Here is a 25,529-nt window from a genome sequence, read left to right on the forward strand (position 1 = left end):
ACAAGTGTCTGCTTAAATTCCAAATTTATTTTGGAAGGTGACACCACTTGCAAATTGTGGCATGCTGGTCATTTTTTTGTATTCTGTTATTAAATGTACACATCCTTGTATGTGCTAATTCTTAATAAGCATCTCCTCCAGCTGGAGGAACAAACCAGCAAACATTGGATTAATTAAGAAAAGGAAAAAATAGAGGAAAGAAAAAAAGCAAGCATCTTTCATTATTCAATTAAACAAAATGTGGTGAAATAGACTCACAAGTTTGTTCTAAAAGAAAAAAGGGCTTCCATTACAATAGCTAAATGAGAGGAGATTGAAGCAAGACTGTCTTTCAGAAATTTGAAATAAAATATGAAATAAAAATGAAATTAAATAAGCATTTAAAGTGGGAAACAAGGACAACATTTAACTATGGATATTGCATCTTTCTTTCTAATTATGCTTTTATAGTCCTCTTCAGTCCTGCTATGTATTGGTTCTCTGTCATGATCATTTGCTGAAGTTTCTCCTTATTCTTTTCCTGTTAGCAGACTTGGTCTGCTAAAGAAAGAAAGTAAAATTTACAAAGAGTCCCCTACCTATGATTGTATTTAACAAATCTGTAGAGATTAAACTTGAGGTCAGGTCTGCTTCATTAGGTGTCAGTGATCCTTTAAAAATTAGATCGGAACCCTTAAGTCAAAATGTTAGATCTGAAGTGAGAAAGACTAAAATAGATAGGTAGATAGATTTCTTCTGTAATAAAAGTAAATATGAAAATAGAAGTTGATTCAGTGATATTGCATCTGTGATAGAACTGGCACCAGAACATACATTTGGAATCTTTACTCACATTGCTTGAATATGATGTATCATATCCTGTGTGCCTGAAAGAAGGAGACTGTTCAAAAGTTGCCATTTGAACTACCCCAATATTTACAAAGCATTTATCCATCAATTACAGGCAGCTATTGCAAAATTTGTAGTAAATGCTGTTCAGTTTAACAAATAAAAAGACTTTGAAGAGCTTTGTTTAGGGATCCCATTTTGTGTGATTCTTGGGGAAAGCAGTATGTATAGTGAAGAGCTGAAAAATACTTATTTTTTTCTGATAATAGCTGTATTGTTTTTGTAAACAAATTTCATGGTGTTTGTGCTTTCCTCTTTGCTTATGTCATAGGGGTGAGGTCAGGGAACAGAAGGATTGTGTTGCCTTGTTACTGGAGATCTTGTTTTTGCTGCCTTCAGCAGTCAATCTCATTATCCTGTTTCAAACAATGTTCCTATGAAAGTACTCCTAGACCCTTTTTGCATTCCCTTTTTTCATTCACTGGTATCCTATAGCACTCTTTCTGAACAAAAGATCCATTTCCAGAAGTTTAGCAAGGGCTTTAATAATGCATGCAACAGAATCCTACTCCTTTTGCCTCTTTGGCAGGGGAAATACATCCAAGGATGCCTTGCTTTTACTGATCTTTTTGGGTTTTTCAATTACTGCCACTCTTCTCTCCTGCTTGATGGCTTGTCACTTCACTTTTCACAAGGGATTTTCTTTCTACTTCTCTCGGTTCATTTAACTTTTTTCTTTGCATTGTTCTGGGTTGCAAACTGTGCAGTACTCTATCCCATCAAGAGTCTTTCCTTTTTGGCAAAAGTTACAGTAACTTGTGCTGCTAAGTTTGCAAAAAAATTTGAAAACATCTACCAAAGTCTGTAAATTTATCCCATACTCAAAAATAGGTATTGTGATACAAAAAATGTTCTGGTCTCTCTTTGTCTTATAGAAAATTCTGGAACTCAGTAGTCAAATTTGAATTTTTTTTGATGAATGTTTAATTACTAAACATTGAATTCTTTCATTTTTGTGTTGTCATACCCCTGCAGTAAAGTTTGCTGATCCCTTTGTCTTACTCATCTGCCTTCTCTGAAATAAAGATATCCTGAAATTTAGTTTGGAAAATTTCCTTGCAAAATTTATCACACACACTTTGTTTTACATTCCAATCCTCGTTGAGCTCTGTGTAAATGCCATTACATTATCAGGTTTTACCAGACTTGTGGTAGGTAAAATTCTACTTTTGAAAGGACTTCCACAATTGTGTCTGTATGCCAAGGTGTTTGGTTCTGAAAATACCCTATTCTACATAGGACAAGTTTCTCAGATCAGGGTTTATTCCTTTTCCAGCCCACTTAGAGGATAACAAATTCTACACCTGACAGTATGATATATTCACATGCAGTTTTTTAGAAGCTGAAGTTCTAGTAGAGACCTAGATAGTATCATAGTTAATACTGCTCTCTCTTGCTAAACACTGTCAGACCTTTTTCTAATGATTTGGGAACATTAATTGGTATTACTATAAATAAAAATACTTAAATAAAACAGACACTTGCAAAGAAAGATAAGTACAATCCAGTTCTTCCTCTGAAGAATTTACAAAAATAAATATGCTTAAGAATCCATGTCTGAAATCTTGTATTTGAGGTTTTCTCAGAAGTCATGTTTAAAGCTCTTCATGTTGAGATAGTTGTGAAAGGGGTATTTTACAAGACCTGAAGGTATTCTTTGAACAGACTTGAAAAGGAAGGGTACTTGATAAATTACTCTTGAGTAGTAGTTTGTTGCTGCTGAAGGGGAATGTTTCACCCCCACCAGGTGTTTCTACCCCTCCCTTGTGCCAGCAGGAGTAAGAACTGATCAGGTTAGAAACTAATATGCAAAAAGATTGATCCAGCTGACTAAATAAACATAAAGATACTAATTAGAACCTGACAAGAACGGAAGTGCCTTGAGGTGGTGAAAAAGGATGTTCTTAGTATTGTACTCCCAAGTAGAATTGTTACCCTTACTTTGTGGAAAAAATACTTCCTTTTTCCCTTTCTGTGTGATGGTTTAAGTTGCAGAAGGAACATGAAGGCATGAGAATGAACAATAAAGCATCACTGAAACTGATATTTCAGTAAAGAACTACATTTTAGTACTGTTTGTAATGTTCCTTATGATGAAGGATATTGTTATGCATGTGAAAACAGGCTGAACACTAAATAGGAACAAAATGGTTTGCTTTTTAGCTTCAAGAGATCTTCAGAAAAAAAAATGAGAAGAGAGAAAAAAGAGGAGATGAAGAAAAACGTGCAATGCTGGTAAGTGAAATCAAAAAAATTGCATCTGATTGCTTGATTTTTTTGATGTAGGACAAAATTATGAGTGTATATATTTCACCAATCTCTTTCTTTAAGCACTAAATTCGTATTGTTAAAAGAATATAGATAACTTTATATGTAGAAAAAAAGCAATATTTAGCCTAAACTGCAGTTACTGGGAAGAAAAAGTGTAAGTGGTTTATATGAAGGAAAAAATAGTATTTTAATATGTTATGACAATAGCATTGATTCCATTTGGAGTTTAGAAATCTAGGAAAAAGTGAATAGTAATGACCCAGTGTTACTGTCTATAACTGAGAGATATCTCAGTGGGAAGACTTGCTTTCAGAAGAACTGAAGCTGTTCATATAGACCTACTGATCCTGGTGCTTATTATCCACATAGTAGTTTTAAAATAGATTATGAGATGTTACAACTGAACTTAAACTTTATATTCAAATTTAATTTCTTACTAAATAATGCTTATGACCAATACAAAATATATTAACCTGAATAAATTTCTGTGGAATATTGGGTACTCACGTAATGTAAAATTTGCATTTCATGCAAATAAATAAAAAAGGTAAGTCAGAAATAAATGAGTCTGTGGTGGTTTTACTGAGGATGGCAGATAGGTAATTCTTTTACTGTTGGAACAGTAAATATCAGGGACAAATTTCCATCAAGCAGAGAGGAAAAAAAAAACAACCCACGTTTGTTTGCAATTTGCATATTTATGGAAAAAAATTCCTTATTATAAGGAACATTTTGACATATCAACAGAGCTTCTCAGTGCCCATTATACTTTTGCCAACATCAATGCTCAGTCCTAGTTCTTTGTCCCTGAAACCAGAGGAGGTATGATTTTCAAGAATTAATACTTTTTAAACCTTCTGTGAGAAAAAGAGGATTTTTTTCTTCCCACCCAGAGAGACCTATCCTGCTCAACTTTTCAAAACTGTAGGTCAGTTGTTGAATCTCTCATAGAATGTTTATATTGAACAAAGGGACCTAAAGGAAGAGCTTTTGGAGAACATAAAGATTGCAAAATGGCACATAAGTCCTGGGGGTAATCTCTAAAAATCTGTACTTCTCTTTTGAAAATTTGAAGAGTAAGAGTGAAAGGAAACCATTTTTTATTCTTCACTGTCATTTTGAAAACAAATAAACAAAAAGACTAATTATATGTAAAGTAAAGGTTTGCTTGTCTTAACCTATTCTGTTGTCTTTTTTTCCCCCCTTCTTTTTTCTTCATTCTGACATGTGATACTTGACTTGGCCCATTTTTGCTGTATGTCAGCGTCTTCAACTTTATGGATATCATACTCCTACTAACAGTGTATGTACTCTAATTATTTTCAATTGATGCAGTCTTCACCAGTGAAATGAAATAATATGAAATAAATAAGAGAACTTATTGTGTTTATCTTTTTCATCAAGTAAATTATTTCTGCTAATCAGTAAAAATGTGAGGAATCTTGACTTGCATAAAAGATTGTTGCATGCATGCTGAGCATACAAGCCTATCAGGAGGAAAGGTTGCTCTCTATTTATATAAAATGGAGGAAACAGTATTTTTAAGGGAAAGTACAAAATACATTTCAATAAAATACACACATTTTTAATTAATGTGTGTAAACTAAGTCATCCTGCATGAGTCATTTGATCAATCTCTTTGTTTCTTTGTGTATAGTATGAATAATTAGTCAGTTGAATCCTTCACCTCTTTGTTGCCCCCCAAAAAGAACCCTGAAGAGAGCTTTCCTATTTTCATGCTTCACCTACAGAACAAACACATGAGAACTTTCAGTGCTAAACTAGGAAAGGATTTTACAGAAAATACTCCCTCCATTACTTAGGTGGCAGTAAACTTCTTTTTCTTCATTTTTGAGAGGTGAAAGAGAGAAGCAGCAAAATATCTGAGGTTTTTAATGTCTTCATCATGATAATTTTCTTAATTAATTAATTTCTGGATCATGGCAGAAGTAAAACAGTTTTTAAAAAACATACAGATTAGGCATTCTACTTACGTAATTTTCGGCTTCAGTAAAAAAATCTCCTTCTGGACTCCGGCCACATCCAAGCCCTTTATGCCCAGGTGTGTGCCATATTTTTGTCCCTCCTACTATCTGAATGGAGATCTCCATGCAAAGGAGACTCAGGTGTATAGGAATTCAGTAAATCTCTCATCTCTGAAAACTGGTATTTTGGTTTTCTGTTTCTCCCACTGAAACAATAAGTGTAGCAGCCTTTTGTTTCCTTTGATATCCTGAGGAGTTGAAGATACTCAGATTCCAAGGAGATGCAGCCCTAAAATGTCTGGGATAGTCCAACATGCTGTGTCATGCCTGAGGACCTTCTCCTCACTTCATCTTACAAAACACTTCTAGTTCTTTTTTAAATGTATGCTGAGGTCCATAGGCCATAAAAAGCATATAGTAATGTTTTAAATGGGTTAAAATTTTTAGTATTTGCATAGGTTAATTCTTTTGAGTCATGTTCTGGTGCATACTGCATTTGTGTCTAAGACTGCCTTGGCATGCACTGCATGAGCGCTTCCACTGGCCAAATGCCAACCAGAACATGATAACTATGATGTGATGCATGCAAGGGAAATAACATGTGCACTCCCAGAACTACTAATTCAATTGACTAAAGTAACTCCAATAAGAGAACAAATTCAGTGATTACTTAAAATAGATAATTATAGAATTTTATGCATGAAAGAATGTGGTGTTCATTCACATGACAAGGTAAGTTTGATCATCAGACGTGGGTAGTGTTTTCCTGAGAAGTATGTTACAGTTGAACTTACTAGGCTTGTTTTTTTGCCTTTCTTTGTGGGTACAATGATGTCATCATAAATGTTAGCTTAAATTATTTTGTGTAACTAGTTGTATGGTGATATTTTTATTTTAGCCAATGAAAATATGAATTCTATAAATACATAAATTAATATTTTCTGGAAAAACAGAATTGCTAGAAAAAACAGTGGCAAAATACTGAGTTTAAATGGCCATTTTGACATGTACTTTTAATAAATATTTTCACTTCTGCTTTCTTGAATTTATTTTGTTTGGGTAGATGTAGTCTGGTGATACTTTTGGTGCAGCCAAGAGCATTAACCAAATAGCTGTAATAGACCAGTGTTCCTTTCATTTACAAAGTGTCATGTAATTGGTTAAAATATTACTATTTAGAAGCAAGGGAACCAAGCCCTGCTTTTGAAGATCAGTTAGAAAATATTTTAAAGTTTATGAATGTTTTTTCTAATGTTTTTTTGTTTTTCAAACAATTGTGCTTCTTGAAACTGCAGGTTCTTAAAACAGAAGGAGAGGACCTTGTCCCCAGAAGCTATTGGGATACTTTGAGACGTAGCACAAGCCAAGCACTCTTTTCAGACCTTGCGGAGGTATAGAACAACCTCTCTGGTCTCTGGTCCATAAACAGACTGCTATTTTATTTATTCTGTTCTGATTGCTTTTATTATGAACCTTGTTCTTCTTTTCCTTTTAATTACTTTTTTGTTTTAAACCTGAAAGTTCTCAGATCAAATGCATTTGATTGTATACAATGTGATAATTGAAGGTTGTAATTTCCAAGAAAAAGAAAAGTTACCTTTTGAAAGAGTTGGAAGATGAAGTCCTCTTCAGTCCTCATTATAAGAAGTATTTTCTAACACTAATAGTCATGGCATTTCACTGTTAGAGAAGTAATTCAGGAAACCTTTGTCATTTAGACATGGTCCAGTAAAATGACAACTTTAATGAGAGTTGTAGCCCTTTAAGCTTTTAATCTTTACATCCTTTTGCTTTGCTTTCTATGTATATTATCAGAGCCAATCTTCACAAAAAGTATAATGCAAAGATTGTTTTAATTATTGGAGAAAACTAGGAATATTTTAAGGTGACCAAAACATTGGTCCATCTTTTTTAATATTACACTAATATTAAAATTACTTTAATATCACATTGTGGAGGTCTAGGAATATCAGTGAGTTGTCAAATTAATTTCCATATTGCTTTAAATTCTAATAATTCTTGTTTCATGATCTGCTTCTAGATAATTGAGTAAGATATTTCTTTGTATTTATAATTTCAGAGGGTCAGAAAACTAGATTATTTATGCTTTTCTTTGCCCTACACAGTGAGCGTCATTGCTCTGCTGGTAGTGGCATTAAAGAACATACAGCAGCTTCCTACTGGCTGTGGTGTCAGAGTTCCATGTTTCCTAAGCAGGATCATAATGAGAAAAGAACAGGGAACAGAAACTGACCTTGGTTCAGTCTTTTTCCTTGGTTTGGAAGCAATGTGTGCTTCAAATTAAAAGTAATTAGTGTTTTTGTCCCTGCTGTTCCTCTGCAGAAGCTATTGAATAATCTGAAGTCTTCAATGGATTTATTTCTAATTTCCAGGCTAAATTTACTCATACTCCCTTTATATTAGTCTGTTGTAATTTTCATAGGGCTTTTTCTTCTTTAGTGTTTTTCTTCTTCTTTAGTGTTGATCTTCTTACTCATGGTTGTGTTTATAAATGCAGTCATAGCCCTCTGTTTAAATTTATTTGAATTTTAATTATGGGCTAAACAAAATAAGGTATTTGATTTTTCTTTTAAGGTAGAACTTATGTTTCCTAGGTATCAAATAAGGTTTTTCTGTATTTCTCTCAGCTTGTGTTCATTTGCCCATGAGCAAAACAAAATGTACTGTTACGGAATTGAGTTTTATAAGAATATTTATAGCAACATCCATAGTAATACATAGTAATCTTGCAATAAAGCAATATACCCAGCCTATCTTCCCTATCTTCTATGTTGATGAGCTTCTGAGTTGTTAATCCAGTTATTATTCCTAATTTATTTAGTCAAATTTTAAAATCCAGAGTATCAGTGCTCTAGTCTAGTCAGATAAGGAGACACAGAGGGGGGAGGAGGCTTCTCATTTCTCTGATTATTCAAGAAGCTTGGGGCATTGAGTTTTCTGAATGAAATGTCATCTTAATGTGCAGTTAGCTGGCGTGAATTCAGTCCCAAGTCCAGATGGACTTAAGTTTGGTAATCTCTACATGCCTTTAACTTGAAGAGAAAGAGGATTTTTAATATCTAATGCCTCAGACTAATATCTGTAACTATACTGTAATTGAAGCTTAATAGCAGCTATACTCAGGAGTGATTTAAATTCTCTGTAAAGTGTATAAGAAGGCTGTCTGCTCACTTGTTAAAATCATTTTATGAAGAAAAATCATGTTCTGCATTTTCTCCACTGATAATTTCCTACTTCTCACCGTAATTATCTTTATCTTGCTTGGTTTGGGCCAGCTGGCATTCATCCATATTCTTATCTCTCCTAGGTACTCTTGGATCTGAATAATATAGCTATTTGTAGTAAGAAAGTGGCATAAAGCAAGGTGACACTGAGGTCTGTGTTGTTTCATAGGCTTTTGAGAAGGCTATATGTAAGTTGAAAAGGAGAGTAAATAAGGTTTGTTGCTGTGGGAATCAGAAGGTCTATTCAGAGAGTAAAGTTATTTATAACAACTAGTTTTTGCTAGGACAGTATATAATACTGTTTCTGTTCTTACTAATTTAGCAACTCCACTGTCCTGTTGGAATATGCCAGTTATCACTAAATTCAGTTTTGGGGTTTACCCTTAAATTACTAAGTGAAACAGGAAATCAGTAGGTTAGTTATCACTGTTGGAAAAATCAAGAGTTTGCAGTAAGAAAGATCTTATTAACTGAAATTGTAATATACATAATTATTGGAATATGTTGGTAAAAGTAGAATCAATGCTCATAAGCATTAGCATTTAGTCAACCCTTGTTAATCAAGAACTTGAAAGTAATTTTGCAGAATACAAAATAAATAGACTTTATGCACTTCAAGTTAGAAAATAGAAAGGAAAAGATATTGCCATTATGCATCAAGTCAGTAAGACGATTGAAACACTTGTTTTCAGTCTGTCTACCTGCATTTGTATTCCAGTTAGTGTAAAGAGAAATGAGAAGGTTTTTATTCTCATTTAAATGGTTGTAAAATATATTTGATCAATATTGAGGCTCCTGTGGAGCCTCATGGAAACAGGTGAGGTAATTTAATTTACACTGGTCTAAAATAAAAAAAAAAAAAATTATCATGAAAAATAAATAATAATAAAATAAATAATTTCTTTAAATTATTAAGGTTTCTGGTTTTATCCTTTACTGCATAAAAGAGAGAATTTATTTAATGCTATCAGTGCAGAAGGAGCACAGGAATAGTTTTCAGTTGCCTGCAGTTCTTCAGAGAGGCATATTGGGTTGAGTTTCTGCAGTGAGGTTTTTGTTTGGAGTTTTTTCATTTAGTGAGGCCAACCTAGTGGGAATTGTGGAAAGACTTACAGATTGTATTTTTTTTTTAAACGGTTCTTTAGATATGGGTGAATGCAACCTAAGCCTAAGGTTTTGAAATGTTTTTGCAAGATGAAAGGCTGTAATTTAACATTTGATATCTTTTCAGTGAACTTGAGGGAAATTGTTTGAATGTGCTTAGGGATTTAATTGCTCAAAAGACATAAGAAGTCAGGGTATCTGCATTTCAGTATATTGTGTTCTGTAGTGGAGGATAACAATATTAAAAGACAAATAGTGATTACTTTTCTGAATTAGTTTGCTCACTTGAAGAGCAGAGCTATCTTAATTGAAGGGCATGAAATATCTCTACCACTATATACACTATGTCATATTATTTCTCCCTGGAGAAGAACACGAGAATAAAGAGGAAGCTAGAGTACATGAAATACAATCTTGAGAATCCTAAACTGATTATAAAGAACAGAAAAGTCTCTCTCATTTCTTTAGATTGGATGTTGAAAGGAAGGGATTTGTGTTGTTACTGCCTTGTGTTTTCCCTTGTTGTTGATATATAAATACTCTTAATGAATATTGCACTTTACATTTTTTACAAATCAGTATGTAAATTTGAAAATAATATAGTATATTTTAGAGAACGTAGATGTGAAATGCTTTTTCACGGTACATGGTTTATCATGATGTTGGAACTATTGCGTATTGTTCAAAAATTTTTCCTGGTTTCTTAGTTTCTTTGTCTGTTATAATTTTATATCCTCTTCAGTGAAGAAATAGAGTAAGACTTAAAGGACTCTGAGTGTGGCTTGCAGGTTTATACAGGTAGATCTTTATAGAGCTGTATAAACAGTTTTCTATACCTATGGTAGATCTTTATAGAGCTGTATAAACAGTTTTCTATACCTATGGTAGACCCCACAGGTTTATAATGCATCATTATGGTGATAAATTATTAATGTTACATCTCCCAAATATTTGCTAGGTTTCTGTGCTATGCCTTGTTTTGTACTGTAACACTGTAGTCAGCAGGCAAACTTGCTAATGGGTGGTAGCTTACCTGGGAAGAGCAGAGATTGCTCTCCTGCTCTTTGCTTTTCATAAAGTCTTGTCTTTGTAAAATAAATGAAGGCTTGAACAAGAGGCAATCTAAACCTAAGGAAGTACAGTAAGGAGACTAAATGCATTACTTTTTAAATGTCAAATGTTGGCAGAAGCATGTTAATGCAGGAGGACAGTGTTATGTTGGATTACTGTGGCTTATTCAAAAGCCTTATATCACTGAATTATTCTTCTAGCCCTTCAGTGTATTAAGAGCTTTTTTTTCAAATAAGTAAAATCAATGCATATATACAATAGTTAAGGGCAATGAATATGTAGTAAAACAGTGGAATGTAATGCAATCACTATACACAGATGATAGTTACTTCTGTTTGGATTCCTGTTTACAACTTTTGCTGTTATAAATGGTCAAAATTAGTTGGCTTTCTCTTCTAATTCTGGCCTTCAAAATCTTATGTTATTTATTAAAGAAAAAGTATTAATACATACTCAGAGATTCCAGTCCTGCACAGAGACCATTAGATGAGAAACATTCTGAAGAGAAGTAATCCAAATATTGCTTAATTATTCCAAAATACTTCATCATTCTGGTGCTTTAAATGTGTTTGGGCAATAACATTCAAGATGCGGGTATCTGCCACTTACAGAAAAGAATCATGTAAAGTATACCTAACTGATGTGGTTTTGGAACACAATCCCATATGTACTTTTGAAATATAGAATAAGAGTATATGAACTAAAGGACTTTAATTTCTTTGTAGTTTCTTAGTAGAAGGGAAATGAGATTGTGTACAAAGGGAGTTAATGTTTTATGATCTACCTTAGCTGACAAGATTTTTTTTCCTCACAAGTTTCTGGTTTTATTTTTCATACTTTTTCCTCCTTCATTTCAGCTTCCATTACATCATTCTCTTGGTTTAACTACTTTCTACTAAATGCATTTAACAGCTACTGATATATTTGTGTGAAAATTGCATGGCAAAATTAATGTAATGGATTTCAATACTAAAATCTTTTAAGACTATAAACATAAAATACAAACTCTTTTAATAGAAAAGTCTATTATGATGATAGGCATTCTCAAATTATACTTCTGTATCCAATCCAATCATGGCCTTTAATTTTTTTTTTATTTTAATATTTAAGCGTGCTGATGATATTTCAAGTTCGCTGTCAGATACTACACTGCTTGTACACTTTTTTGGCAAGAAAGGAAAAGCTGAACTGAACTTTGAAGATTTTTATAGGTGAGTCTCAACTTCATTAATTCTTTGTAAAAAATATTTGTATAGTTGTTCTAATTAATGTGTACTTTATTACTATACACATAGCTTATGCAGGTATGTTTATATGGTTTGTGTTCCTTTTGTGTGTGTTATACACACAAAGAGAAAAATAAAACACTAAGTGGACCAACAATAAGAAGTCCTCTTCCAATGCTGCCAGATTTGCAAATTTTGTTAGCACTTGTGTGTTTAGTTAGTTTGGAGTAGAAAGGTTCTGCCCCAGCCCTGTCCTTATTGATAGGTAGGAACTTCTTTCTTGATTTTGAATTAATTATTTTTTTTCCCCTGTTTGCCAGTGCTTGAAAAAAATGTTGGTGTGAATCTCTGCACTTAGGGACATATTTAAATGCAAAATTTTTCTGAAGATACCATGCATGCACCTTAGAACAAGCTTCTTTGGGTAAAAGTTAAAACACAATGGAAGCTATTGGCTTAGTTATTGTGCCAGTAAATACAGAATTTAAACAGGGAGAGTGCCGTAAAAACAGAACCATAAAACTGTATGCTGGGAGAGATACAATGTTTAGTTATTGTTTCCTCAGTAAATACTCCTAATATCTATTGTGTTTATCATTATCATTAGCTGTGTATTCCAATCAATCAGAAGTTTGCAAAATATTTTGCCTTAAATGAAAAGCCCTGAAAATTATTCAGTATTTTACATAATGTAAAAACTGTGTCATTAAGTGACATCACGATGTAAGTTCAAAGTAGGAAGCAGCAAAGAAGGTAGTTTTACAAAAGGCATCTTAGTTGAAATGTTATGGGTTGTGGCTGACAGTGAGATAAATGAGGCTCCCAGTGCACTACTGTGACCAGAGAGCTAATTTCACCCTTGGCTGTAGGACTAAGGCATCACACAGAATCAGGGAAGTTACTTTTCCTGTTTATAGGTAGCTGGTTTTATATTTGGTGTCCAGAATATACTAAATAGGTTGTTAAGCTGGGAAGAGTTTATGGAAATATGGTAAGAATAGAGAAGTATTTTTTAAAAAGGATTAGATTGAAAGACTGCAAGCCTCATTATACTCAGCTTGGTAAAAAGACAAAAGGTTAAATTTCAAACTGTAAGTAACTACACGGAGAATAAATTTTGGGAATTTTTGAATTTAGCACATACAAATAAAGATATGTGACTCACTGAAGAAGAAAATTGGGCAAACACAAACTAGAATTAGATTAAAAGTGTAATTATTAAGTAATTTTAATCCTTACTAACACATTTCATCATTGTGTTAAGATTGTTGCATTGCCTTGAAAATATGTCAATATAGATAGGGGATTTACCAAATTTACCATCAGTGCTGCAGAGCTAATTTGTGTAACATTATTTGGCTCATATTCTGTGAGTCTTTTATGGACATGAACAGTAGAAGTATAAAGTATGACAATTTTTTCATGTTTTGTTTGTGCTTTAGATTTATGGATAACCTGCAAACTGAGGTTCTAGAGATAGAATTCCTTTCCTACTCTAATGGGATGAACACCATCAGTGAGGAAGACTTTGCCCATATTCTCTTGAGGTACACAAATGTGGAAAATACATCAAGTTACCTGGAAAACATGCGCTGCAGCATTCCTGAAGAAAAGGTAATTGTTTAGCAGTTGACCACAACATGCAGTCCCATTGTAATTAAGATGAAAGCATAGCTTTATTGGACTGAACTACTTAGCACGAGGATTTTATTCGGATCATAAACTGCATGCCTGGTTTTTCAGATTACTTGATGAATGAAAAGTAGAAGAGTAAATAGCATAGAATTGTGTTCCATAGGATTTAGCTAGTTGTATTGCTGAAGTTTAGATAGAATGTAACAGATAGATAGAGCAGGTTAAATTGCAAAAACCATATGACATCAAAACCAAAAATTTTCTAGCAAAGACTTACTAAAAAAATCCTTTCCTTCCTTCCTTCCTTCCTTCCTTCCTTCCTTCCTTCCTTCCTTCCTTCCTTCCTTCCTTCCTTCCTTCCTTCCTTCCTTCCTTCCTTCCTTCCTTCCTTCCTTCCTTCCTTCCTTCCTTCCTTCCTTCCTTCCTTCCTTCCTTCCTTCCTTCCTTCCTTCCTTCCTTCCTTCCTTCCTTCCTTCCTTCCTTCCTTCCTTCCTTCCTTCCTTCCTTCCTTCCTTCCTTCCTTCCTTCCTTCCTTCCTTCCTTCCTTCCTTCCTTCCTTCCTTCCTTCCTTCCTTCCTTCCTTCCTTCCTTCCTTCCTTCCTTCCTTCCTTCCTTCCTTCCTTCCTTCCTTCCTTCCTTCCTTCCTTCCTTCCTTCCTTCCTTCCTTCCTTCCTTCCTTCCTTCCTTCCTTCCTTCCTTCCTTCCTTCCTTCCTTCCTTCCTTCCTTCCTTCCTTCCTTCCTTCCTTCCTTCCTTCCTTCCTTCCTTCCTTCCTTCCTTCCTTCCTTCCTCCCTCCCTCCCTCCCTCCCTCCCCTCCCCTCCCTCCCTCCCCTCCCCTCCCTCCCTCCCCTCCCTCCCTCCCTCCCTCCCTCCCTCCCTCCCTCCCTAGTAGCATCACATTTTATCTCTTTGTTTTATAGTCCTATTAGTGGATAGCTTCTAAGTATTCTTGGGTGTGTGGGTTTTTTAATGACTGCACAGACAGAAATGATAATATAAACAGTAAAGTTTAAGAGGTGGATACTCCTTAATTTGTTTAAGAACAAATATGTTGTCAGAAGTGTATCTGGAAGAAATTCAGTAGCAACTATGCATCAGTGATAATCTATAGGATAACATGAAAAGTAGCCCTTCAAACAAGGGATGTTTTGGATATGCTTCTTCTGTTTGTGTTTAGAGAAGATCAGATTAATCTGCCCTAGAAAGCTAACTCTTTCAATAGTTATATCCTTTAATAGCATTGACAGCAGAGCTCACAAAGAAAAGTAATAAATCAGTTTAAACAGTTTGTTTGGGTTTTGTTTTTATTTGAGAAATGACATGGTAATTTCAGTCTTCACAGTAAATAAGATCAGTCAACTGACCTGACAGAAATAACACTCCAAAAATCAACAATTCCAGCAATCTGGATTATGTGATTCTTCCTGTGGTTGTACAGCAGTTAGGACCACTGAGTGTTAAATATAGCTGGGAAAGCAGGGCTGTGTCTTTCAACCAGATTAGGTGTCAGATGAAGTGGTAAGATTGGGATCAGAGTTCCTGCTCAGTCACCCTTTCCAAGCCTGTTCTAGGCACTGAGGTGCTCAGATCAAACAGCTGTAAAAGGTTTGTGCAGCTTTCAATATTCAGAGCCAAGACTGTGCAACACAACTGCTATAACTGCATGGTTCCAGCTGGAAATCTAAAAAAAAAAACAACACCTATCTCTTTGGGTCTTGTATAGAAACAATAATGTAAGTATCACTTGGGAAACTGAAAAATAATGACAGTTGTAGAGAAATACTTTGAATGTCAAAGGTGCAGTTAACTAAATATACAGACACTTTCTTTTGAACACAAGGTATTAGTCTTTGAAGTTCATCTCTTAAGTCTTCCAATCCAAGTATTCCACTGTAGTTTCCTCTTCTTGGTCTCTGGTGGAACCATCAGTTAAGGAAAACTTCCATGTAGAAAGCTTTGTCACTCAGTTACATATTTGCTTTTTTGCTGTGTTCGGGAATGTCGTGGCACTGGGTGGGTGCCATGTATCTGTATGTCATATGCTATACCTCCATTAAGTGAAACAAGACATTGCTGTATTTCACAACTTTGTAGCATTGGCTTGGTAAATGTGCTGTCACTACATCTCTCACGCTGGCCACAGATTTTTAAAAATAGGACTTTGCCTCTTACTGCCATGGAGGTGTTGTTCATGTTGTTCAAATGTCACATTTTTTGACTCTTGTCATAACATTATAATTTGAAAATTATAAAGTTTGCTCTCTATTTCATGATGGTGATATGCTGCAATACTAATAGCAACCAGAGGGTTCCATTATGAGGAAAAATTAGTCGAGAATGTAAAGTAATAGGCCAGTACTCTCACAGTTGGCAATGTTAATTTTTCATGGTGCTGTACGAAGATGCCCCTAAAGCAGCATGAGGATCTTTTGTCATATTGTAATCATGTTAAAATGTTCAGCTGGCATGCTGCCTGCTCACAGGATGTCTTCCTCCTTTTACTAACTAGATGCCAAGCAGTGATTCATGTAAGCTGGCATCATGAATTACTACAGATATCAGCTCCTGAAGAAAGCCTGTGCATTTTTAGCAGCATTAAATAGTTAATTAATCTGAGTTTTCTTTGTTGTAGTAAAATATAATCTGTCCATGCAAATAAAATAATTAGCTTCCTTTTTTTGTCATGATTTAACCCCAGCCATTGACCAAGCCCTACCTAGCCATTTGCTCACTCCCCCACCAGCAGAATCAGGGAGATAATTGGGAGAGTAAAAACCAGGAAACCTGAGGGATGAGGAAGAGACAGTTTATTAGGAAAAGCAAAAGTCATGCAAACAAATAAGATTTTTACAGTAGCCTGACCTCATACATTTGTTTTGTGCATCCAGAATTTTTACAGACAAATCAGTGCACATTAAAGGATTTGTCAGCTTAAAATTTCAGCTTAAGACTTTGGTGGATGTTCACTACAATTGCTGATTTGCCATAGTACCTCAGGCTTCTGGCTGAGAAATGACATTTGACTGGTCTAGGAATTTCAAAAATGCATGGCAGAGTTATTCCAGTCCCACAGAGTTTTCAGTCTAAACAGTGCAAGAACTAAACTTGGACACATAAACTAATAGTGTCAAATGCAATGAAACAAAAAGATAGTATTGATAATTCTAAATCAAGATTTTAAGATAAAAATTTACATAAGGTGGTGGTTCTTCTTGTGTAAATGAGGGTTTCCTCCCAATTGCGAAGGATCTGCTTGTTGAGGAAAGCAAGTCATGATGGGACAGGCCAAGATCACCAAAGAATTTATAAATCTTAGCTAGTGGTTAAGCAGGGGTTTACATCTCAAGTGTGTGGAGACCTATTAAATTCCTCTGTTACAACAATATTATGCTGCTTTCCATATTTTCCACAGTCCTTATTGTTTCATATGGGTTAGCATCCAACCTCTGCCATGTTCTCCTTGGGCACAAACCAACATTTGCATGTTTTCTGTGTTCCACCATACTGTAAAGACTATGTATATGTTTCAGGAGAGACATAGGTCAATGTTTTAGTTTGAACAGAAAGGCTCACAGTCTTACTATTGCCTTCAAATATATTTTCAGACACAAGTACTTAAATAAGTTAATAGAATAAAAGCAAATAGAAAAATAGGCAGGAGTTATAGTTAAAGGAGTCCAGGGAGATCAAGGTTTGACAAAGAATGCCATTCCATGTTCAGAATGGCTGAGACCAATGGGAATTCTGGCTTAGTTCAAAGTCTCATTTTCAGGTCTCTTTCAGAACTGATTTAGAGATAGTTTATCAAATCTTCGGATCTCAATCTAAATTGAAGAAGAGCAGAACAAATATTACAAGTAATGAAGATAAACTCTTTTAACAAGAACACTATCAGTGAAACTTTCACAGGAGATATTCTAAAGTCTGGTCATGCAATTGATTTTTTAAAAAGATGGACAAACCTTGCAGTACTTGCAAACCCTCAGCTGAAGAGGCTTGGGTATCTAAATCTGGATATGTAAAGATTTCACCCTGAAGTACAGCCTTAAGGTAGATCATAACATACATTTATGAATCATTCAATGTATTTATATGAGCACATACACTCATATATGTATGATAGTGGTTTGCAGGTTTTCAGTAGTAAACATAGTCCAATGTTCATCCAAACCTAGACTTTTTTATTGTTAGTATTGACTACCATATTGTAATAATCCTGGAATTCTTAAAAATTGCCCTCAGCAATGGAACAGTATTTTTGAGTGCTCTGGTGTGAATTGCTGTCTTGTTGCAGTCACAGAGGGGAAAGCAAACTGCATTCCTCAAGAAACACCAATTCTCTACTTAATTGACTTTTACTACAAAGCCCTTTTTTAAATGTGTGTGGTATCTGTTCTTAAATAAAGTAGATATATATAATTGCAAGGTTTGTTTATTCAGTTGCTATTACTACTAATAATTCTTACAGTGCTTATTGTTTTTCTGGTTTTTAGGGTATCACATTTGAAGAATTTAGATCATTTTTTCAATTTTTGAACAATCTAGAAGACTTTACAATTGCAATGCAAATGTATAATTTTGCAAGTCGTTCCATAGGTCAAGGTAAGTATCTGTATTTTTATAAAAATGCATTGATATCCATGTAGAACTGCTGACAAAAATGTTTTGTATTTCCTATTTTCTAGTTTTAATGTTTCCAGTAAAAGGCTAAAGATGCTACGACTCCAGCTTTGAGAGGAAAAGGCTTGGCCATCTCATAAGAGATATTATGCAAAGTCATATAAGTGGTGTACAAGCTGAATGCAGAATAGTTGTCCATCAAATCCTACAATACAGAAGTTAAGAGACAGTTGATGACACTGGTGAGAGATTAGATTAAGGCAAACAAAAGCATTTCTTTACACAGTGAGCATCTGAAACTTGGCCTTCTACAAAGGCTGTAGAAGGAAACAGTGCCAGAAGGTCCAAAGAGAGATCAGATAGTTTTTAACAAATCAGTCAGTGGGTACTGAAAGAACTGGGCATGTATGTACCTACTAAAATCTGTAATAAAACCTATTCCAGTTGTGATGCTCAGGGAACACAAGATGAATATGCAAAGTGATCAGACTTGTGTGCTCTCTCCTCAAGTAGCCTCTTCATGGCTCTGACCACATAACACCAGCATGGTCGTACCTCATGTGGCCTTACCAAGGGATTGTATCATTTTCTCTGTGCTCTTTGGGTTCTGTTTTATGTCAAATAAGTAAATGCCATATATGTAACATAGGTTTAATTATAATATGATTTTCTAATTTTGTTATTGCTCATAGTATAGTAACATTCTGTACTATATATAACATATAGAATGTATGTTATATAACATTCTACTAATCTGTAGATTGTTACCTTTTTTTGTAAAATAATTGGCACCAATTAGGCAGTGTCATTTTTTATCAGTTAAGAACTACTTGGTTTAGAACTGTAAAATTCAGACCTAATTTTCACTTTTTCATATTTTTGAGTATTTAAATGTGAAAACTCAAGTTAAAAGTTTACTTGTATTTCATAATATGCTGTTCACAAAGTACCCTTAAATTCACCTTTTTTATTTTTTTTTCTGTTGTTGTCCTTATGCAGATGAATTCAAGCGTGCTGTGTACGTAGCTACAGGTGTGAAGCTCTCACCACATTTGGTGAACACAGTGTTCAAGATTTTTGATGTAGACAGAGATGACCAGTTGAGTTATAAAGAATTTATCGGCATTATGAAAGACAGACTCAATCGAGGGTTTAGGGTAAGTATTCTAATTTTTAGTTATTTTAGTTGACTTTGCTACTTACCTCCACTTTAGCATCTGTAGCACCAGTGCATATGTTTAAAGAAATACATTTTATGACATACATTTTATGACATACATTTAAGACATACATTTTATAGAAATACTGAAACAATCTGTGAGATAAAATCCTTCTTAAATTCTTGATTTTTTTTTTTTGTTAGAAAGTAATTCTTAGAGGATGTGATGTACCTTTACAATGTGCAAACCAAACAGGAGATGAGAAATCCCCTGTATACTGTCATTTCTTCTGTGTTGTGTGATTAATAGATTAGCATTAGGAATTTTAACAACAAGAGCAATTATGTCTATACTGTGTGCAGAGAAAAGAGAATTTGTCTCTCTCAAGCTCAAGAAGTTTAAAGGTCAACTCTTGTAAAACATATAAAAAACAAGTGTTTATAATGACAGCTGGAAAGAGTTGCAGCAGAAGGTAGTTTTAATTTTCAAATAAAAATTAGTGAAGTGGTGCTGAACAATGCTGTGTTCTAGTTCAGGGCTGATTTTAATAATTAAACCCTGCATCTAATATTCAATTATAATAAGCTAGATGGCAGGAAATTACTTGCAGTCATTTTTTTTTCCTTCATGACAGGTGTTAACATTTTCAACTAAATGTAAAATGGTGTTCTAACTACTAATCTTATTGCTGAAACATAAACCTTAAACTGTATTATAGTTCCAAAAGTCACATTTCAGTATGTTTTCTGTAATTTTAGTTAATTTTAGTTAGCTTCCTAAATGGAATTTTAGAACTTTCTGTGAAGTGGTGTTGAGTCTAATAGTTTACTTGTTATTTCTGTAATATTATGATCAAACATAAAATGTGGATAACAAACACTGTATTTGTAACAAAATTATTTACTTGTTGGTCCTCAATTCCTTTTATTATGGTGTGGTAATGATGATTGTTTCACAATTGTTTCAAGCTGTTCAGCTATATGTTTTAATTGTTTACTAATTGTAAATGTGCAGTGTATGTTAATTTAACCAGCAAACAGTCTGCTTACTAAGTAATTCTTGTATTTATTACATGTTCTATTTCACAAAATGCATGACAGAAATCATATATAATTTTAAGAATCTGTATCATCCAGCACTATTCAGTCTTACATATGTATCTTGCTTTTGCCTGGACTACTATGAAATATTCCAGTGGACTGTAAACAATATTCAGAAGAATAACACAGTCTTTCATGAAGTCTAACTCTAAGTTAACTTAAATACTGGACATCTCCATATAGGAGACATCTCTATATAAGAGACAATTGTGATTTGGTCCTGTAATTCATTTAAATGCATTCTCTTCACTAATCAGGAGTATTACAATTATAGTAGTAAATTGAGGAACTACAATTTCCAGTAAGTTTCATAACTGTCACACAAACCATTTTTTTCCAAGAGTGGATAATAGTAAAAATTCTGCAAAAATTTTGCCTTAAAAAACACTCCCCACCCACTTCAATCTTGATTTAGAATGTAAAGTGGAAAATGCCTAAGAACCTTATTCCCAGAACAAACTGATGGAAAGTGTCATGAATTGCTTCCTATTGTTTGTATGTGAAAAGTTGCAGAGTATTTAATGTGTCTAAAACAAGTAAGACTTCACCTTCTTGCTCCTACAATGTGGAGGATTGTAAATGTTGTCTTGTGCTAAATCAAAACTAACAAAATACTAACCTATTCTTTATCAATAACTGTTTTGGATCCATATGAAAATTCAGTCAGTTTCATCATATAGATACAAGTATGTAAAGGCTTCAGCTTATTCAGAATTTTGTAGCAACATAGAAATCTTGGCCATGAGAAATCTGAACCCCTTTATGAAGTATAAATGCCTGATTTTATTGTTAAGTATCCCCCAATTAATATCTGCCAATTAACATAGCGTCTGATTATCTCTTTAAAAACATCCCAAAATAACAGTTGCAAATCAGCCTGTGATTTGAAGTATGATTTTACATTTAACATCTTGTACTTAGCAATTCTACCTTTTTAATTGTTTCACTAATTATGTTTGCCTGGAATCTTGAGGCTGTTAGAGGATTTGGTACTGGGACCATGTATTTTGAAAAGGGCATTTTGTGGTTTTATAGCCAGACTCAAGTGAACCTGTTTAAGAGCAAAGAGTCACACAAGTCAAATGAAAATGCTGTTCTGAAACATTAGTCAGTATGTAGCAGGTTTGTCCTATTTAACAGCTTAGTCTTGTACTTAAAAACTTCAGGAGGGTCAGGTACCCCCTCTTATTAGGAGCATAATAAATGTTCATTTTAATACCAAATTTAGATATGTTTTTGGAAATGTAAATGTCCTAAAGACTTTAGCAAATGAAATTTCTCTTTTCCTGCAGTTTTGTAGCACAAAACCTTGTTTTTGTTTTAGTAGCTCGAAGCAAACTCATATGTTAAGCTGCCATCAAGTGGTCAGTCAGAGTATTGCCATAAACTAATTAAAAATGTTCAGACATGAAAAGCTTTTTTTTTGCTTTCTGTTTCGTTAGTTATTTCCCTTTCTTTTTCAAATCTAAAAATATATAAAAATATTCCTTTTCCTTTAAAAATTCCATTTTTAAACTGGAAGACTTGGAACTTAATGACTAAATGATAAACATTTTGCATAACACATGCTGTACTGTATCTCCTAGCTATTTGTCAATTAAAGCCATTTTTTGTATTTTCATGATACTGTTGTCTTATGCTTACCCCTGGCTGCCTTCACGTGTTGTCTGCATCTGCACACTTCTCCATCTTCTGCTCCACAGGGCTACAAACCTATACAGAGGTATACTACTTTCAAATCCTGCGTGAGGAAGGAGCTCTATAGCAGATAAATGACGGTATGTGTTAGCCACCAGTCTGAGTGTGCTGGCATGCCTGCAGGAATGGCTGAATGTTGAACTGTCACTGCTTTGTTTCCTGTTCCAAAACTCAGCAATAGGTTATATGACTGCAAGCAATGTAGTAGCTTGAGGCATCACATCATGTTTTTGACTGAAGCAATAGAATTTTATCCTGGAGTTGGTAATGACTGACTTACACTGTCACTGTTCTGTGAGCCAGCTGTGATTTTGTACTTACTGTACTTACGAAAAGTATTTTTTCATAGTTTCTGTTGCTGTTTTATGTCTGTCCTATTATCTCATTTTAAGTAATTTCTCAGGTACCTATAAAGTATTTATCAGAAGATTGTAGAGGCAGATTTTCTGACTTTTAGTGACTTGATTCTGCTTTGATTTATACTGCTACATTCTTAAAAGAAATCATGTATTTTTGGCTCAGTTAATGATGTACCAGCAATTTAATGCAGCATTGTGTCCACACATAACCACCATTGGCCATTTCCACGTGTCTGCTACATGAACGTCCACTGGTACAGTTCAGTTGTACTGTGGATTTCAGTGTGAAAACCGAGGTGTGCAGGTTCTGTAGCCAACTTGTGAAACTGTTTGTCACACAGGGGACACCAACACTGCGTTAGTAGACATTTCTCTTCTTCACATAAAGGAGGAGTTTGTTCCTTTGCTGTTGAAGGATTTTTTCTTGTTTCCATGTAAAGACTTTGCAGGAGTTGCAATGATGGCTGTTGGCTCCCAGATTTTTACCAAGGGAAGGAGCAAAGAGATGTACACCATAACAAGCAAGGCCCCATGGCCAGTGGTCTGCTCTGAGTGACCCTCAGAGGGGTCCAGCACATCTCATGCTCCTGAGCCAGGATGGTTTGACTGTCATTCTCCTGCTGTTTTTAATTCTGAGGTACAATATTAATCTGAGGTTTTTTTGTTCAATACTATACCCTAATACTGAAGCATTGTACTAATATGTGAGGGACAGAAGAGGAAATTTGATCTTAAAAAAACATCTGGTTTCTCCACCATTTCTCTACTAATGGGAAGAGTAAATGACTAATAAAGTAGTTTAAACAATATTTTAGTAATCCAAGTTACTAGTCGCATGAAAGGAAGTCATGGCTTTATTTTAATCTTATGTATCTTTATATCTTTGAAACTTTTGGCTTTCAAAGCTGCCTTTCTTCTTTTCTCATGTATTTTTAAAAATAGTTATTAGCAGTACTTCGTCTTCTTGTCAAAACCCATATTGCAGTTTCATGTTAAGTATTATTTAAACTGTAAACTTTTCAAAACATGAAACAGCTCTTACAGGAAACTGGTAAGATGGTGCACAGTCATGATGCTTCCCTAATAATTTCAGTGAAGGGTATGTGACCAAGTGGAAGAAAACGCAGTGACACAAAAGAATCCAGTATCTAATCAATAAACCTAATAAAATTATCTTGGTGACAGAAAGAGAGACTGTGGTAAAAGCATCAAGTATACATACATCAACATCTTGTCAGGTCTAAATTCAGGCATTAAATTAATTAATTCGTATGTTGAGATGATGTAAACTGGGAAAAATGTACCATGGAGATTTATGAAGAGAGATGTTGTTCATTCTGTATAAAGCCATTCTCAAAAAAAAATTGAATTATAGTACATCTACACTACCCATTTGGAATCAGAAGAAACCATGTTATTTTTCAGGGCATGGGCTTGGCTACAGGCACCTCACTGAGTTAATATAGAGGCCACTAGTTATTTACCCTGCTCTTCTTCCCACCTGGAGCTCTGATATAACAAATATTCTTGTACCTAAGCTTGCTTGAGTAGGTCTGAATCAAATACCTGTTGCACTGAAGAGTACAATGTAAGCCTTGTATATATAAAATTCTCTCTTCCCTGCTGACACATTAGTTTGCTCTTCACCTGAGCAACTACTTCTTGTCTCTTATCAGGAGTCAGTCACAGAATTGTTAAGGTCAGAAAAGACCTCTGAGAACAAGCCCAGGTGTTACAGTGACATAACCAGTTGTTGGCTGTTCAGAGTTCCTTTTTGTCCAAAACATTGCATAACTCATAATATTTCTTCAGATTTATCATAAACTTCTACTAATGGAAATGAAAACTTTAGCCAAGGTATGTGAAGTGATTTGGCAAAAGTATTGTGGAGTTGAACAGAGATAGTTCTATCTTTGCCACACATTGTGCAGTGAAAGTGGAAGTACATCATTGTAAAAATCACTATTTTCCATTTAGTTTAAAAATTGAAAAGATAATAAAAATGGAATTATTGGGGATTTTACATTGAACAGTTCCAATAGGTAATTAAATTTCATTCTGATGTCCAAAGAAGCACATAAATGTACATGAAATACAAAAATCAGCTGCAACTATATCCCAGAGTTAGGTGCAGTACAACTACTATTAATTTTACTTTTTTCCAAATATGTATGTACAGTTCCTTGTGCTTTGAAGTATTGTGCTTTTCGATGGTAAATGTAGAAGTCTGGTGAAGGAGATTAAGATACTTGGCATGCTTGCCATAGATTATACCCTGCTTTGAATCTGCATTCTGAAAAGCAATAAACAGCACATTGTGCTGTACATCACATGTCTCTAAAATGCACTAATGCCTTTACTCCACAGTGTAAAGAATGTTGTACCCTTACAATAAATAATGCAGATTTCTCCTAGGGGAACAGCTGTGTGTGGTCCTTGCAGGGCACCCAGCCTGACTTGGCATTGGCAGGTACTTCTTTGCATACACTGCAGGGAGAAGTGAAGAAACATGTTTGTGGAGAACTGCCTGACAGAGCACAGAGAAGAGCCCTGCTTTTGAATGTCTTGTGAAAGGATTATCTAGGAAATTTCTAACTAAGCCCTTTCAAAGTTAATTTCCAAAAAGGGATGCTAGAGACAGACTTACGAAGGGATTCAAGTCCATCTAAAATACTGTTTGCTAAACTAGTCATGTGCTCAGTAACAGTAATAGATATTTAGGCCATAACTGTGATATTATTGATTACTGAAGAAGTATTGGAAGTAATTATTACATCAATGGAAATCTAGAAAATAATTTCTAGTAACTTTGTACTAGTAATTTTCTGAGAATCTCAAGATTTTTTTTTTTATTAAAATACCTGATTTCTATATGTTCTGAATATTGAGGGTTTTCAAAATTTCTGCTTAAAAGCTTTCATGAGGTAATGGTTAATAGCTAAAAATAGTACCTTGAGACTGAGTGAGGAAGGAAATTTATTTTGAAAAAGACATGAAAAACTGAAGCATAGATTCAGAACTTCATTTCCAGCTATTTCAACTGTAAATTGCTGTCTTCTGTAAACGCTTTATTCTGTCAAGTGAGATTAAATTTTTCATTTAGCTAATCTTTTTAAAGCTTTTAATTTCTATAGTTTATTAGAACACCGCAATTGAATACATCTAGT

The 25,529-nt window shown here is 34.4% G+C and overlaps 1 protein-coding gene across 6 annotated transcripts in view; it reads left to right on the forward strand.

Annotated features, from left to right (window-relative positions):
- MICU3 (mitochondrial calcium uptake 3) overlaps window positions 1-25,529 on the forward strand; it is a 52,756-nt gene that overhangs the window by 23,214 nt on the left and 4,013 nt on the right. The window contains exons 7-14 of one of the 6 annotated variants that reach the window (XM_086888752.1): window positions 3,052-3,123; window positions 4,424-4,462; window positions 6,440-6,535; window positions 11,675-11,775; window positions 13,233-13,404; window positions 17,919-18,027; window positions 19,045-19,202; window positions 22,009-22,083. In XM_086888752.1, the coding sequence (XP_086744878.1) occupies window positions 3,052-3,123; window positions 4,424-4,462; window positions 6,440-6,535; window positions 11,675-11,775; window positions 13,233-13,404; window positions 17,919-18,027; window positions 19,045-19,202; window positions 22,009-22,077 (816 nt within the window). In that variant the 3' untranslated portion in view covers window positions 22,078-22,083. The remainder of the gene's footprint in view (window positions 1-3,051; window positions 3,124-4,423; window positions 4,463-6,439; window positions 6,536-11,674; window positions 11,776-13,232; window positions 13,405-17,918; window positions 18,028-19,044; window positions 19,203-22,008; window positions 22,084-25,529) is intronic. The other 5 variants (XM_086888753.1, XM_086888750.1, XM_086888755.1 and 2 more) reach the window with 5 other exon arrangements.

Source organism: Cyanistes caeruleus, chromosome 5 (assembly GCF_971803275.1).
Source record: "Cyanistes caeruleus chromosome 5, bCyaCae1.hap1.1, whole genome shotgun sequence".
Classification (NCBI taxonomy): Eukaryota; Metazoa; Chordata; class Aves; order Passeriformes; family Paridae; genus Cyanistes; species Cyanistes caeruleus.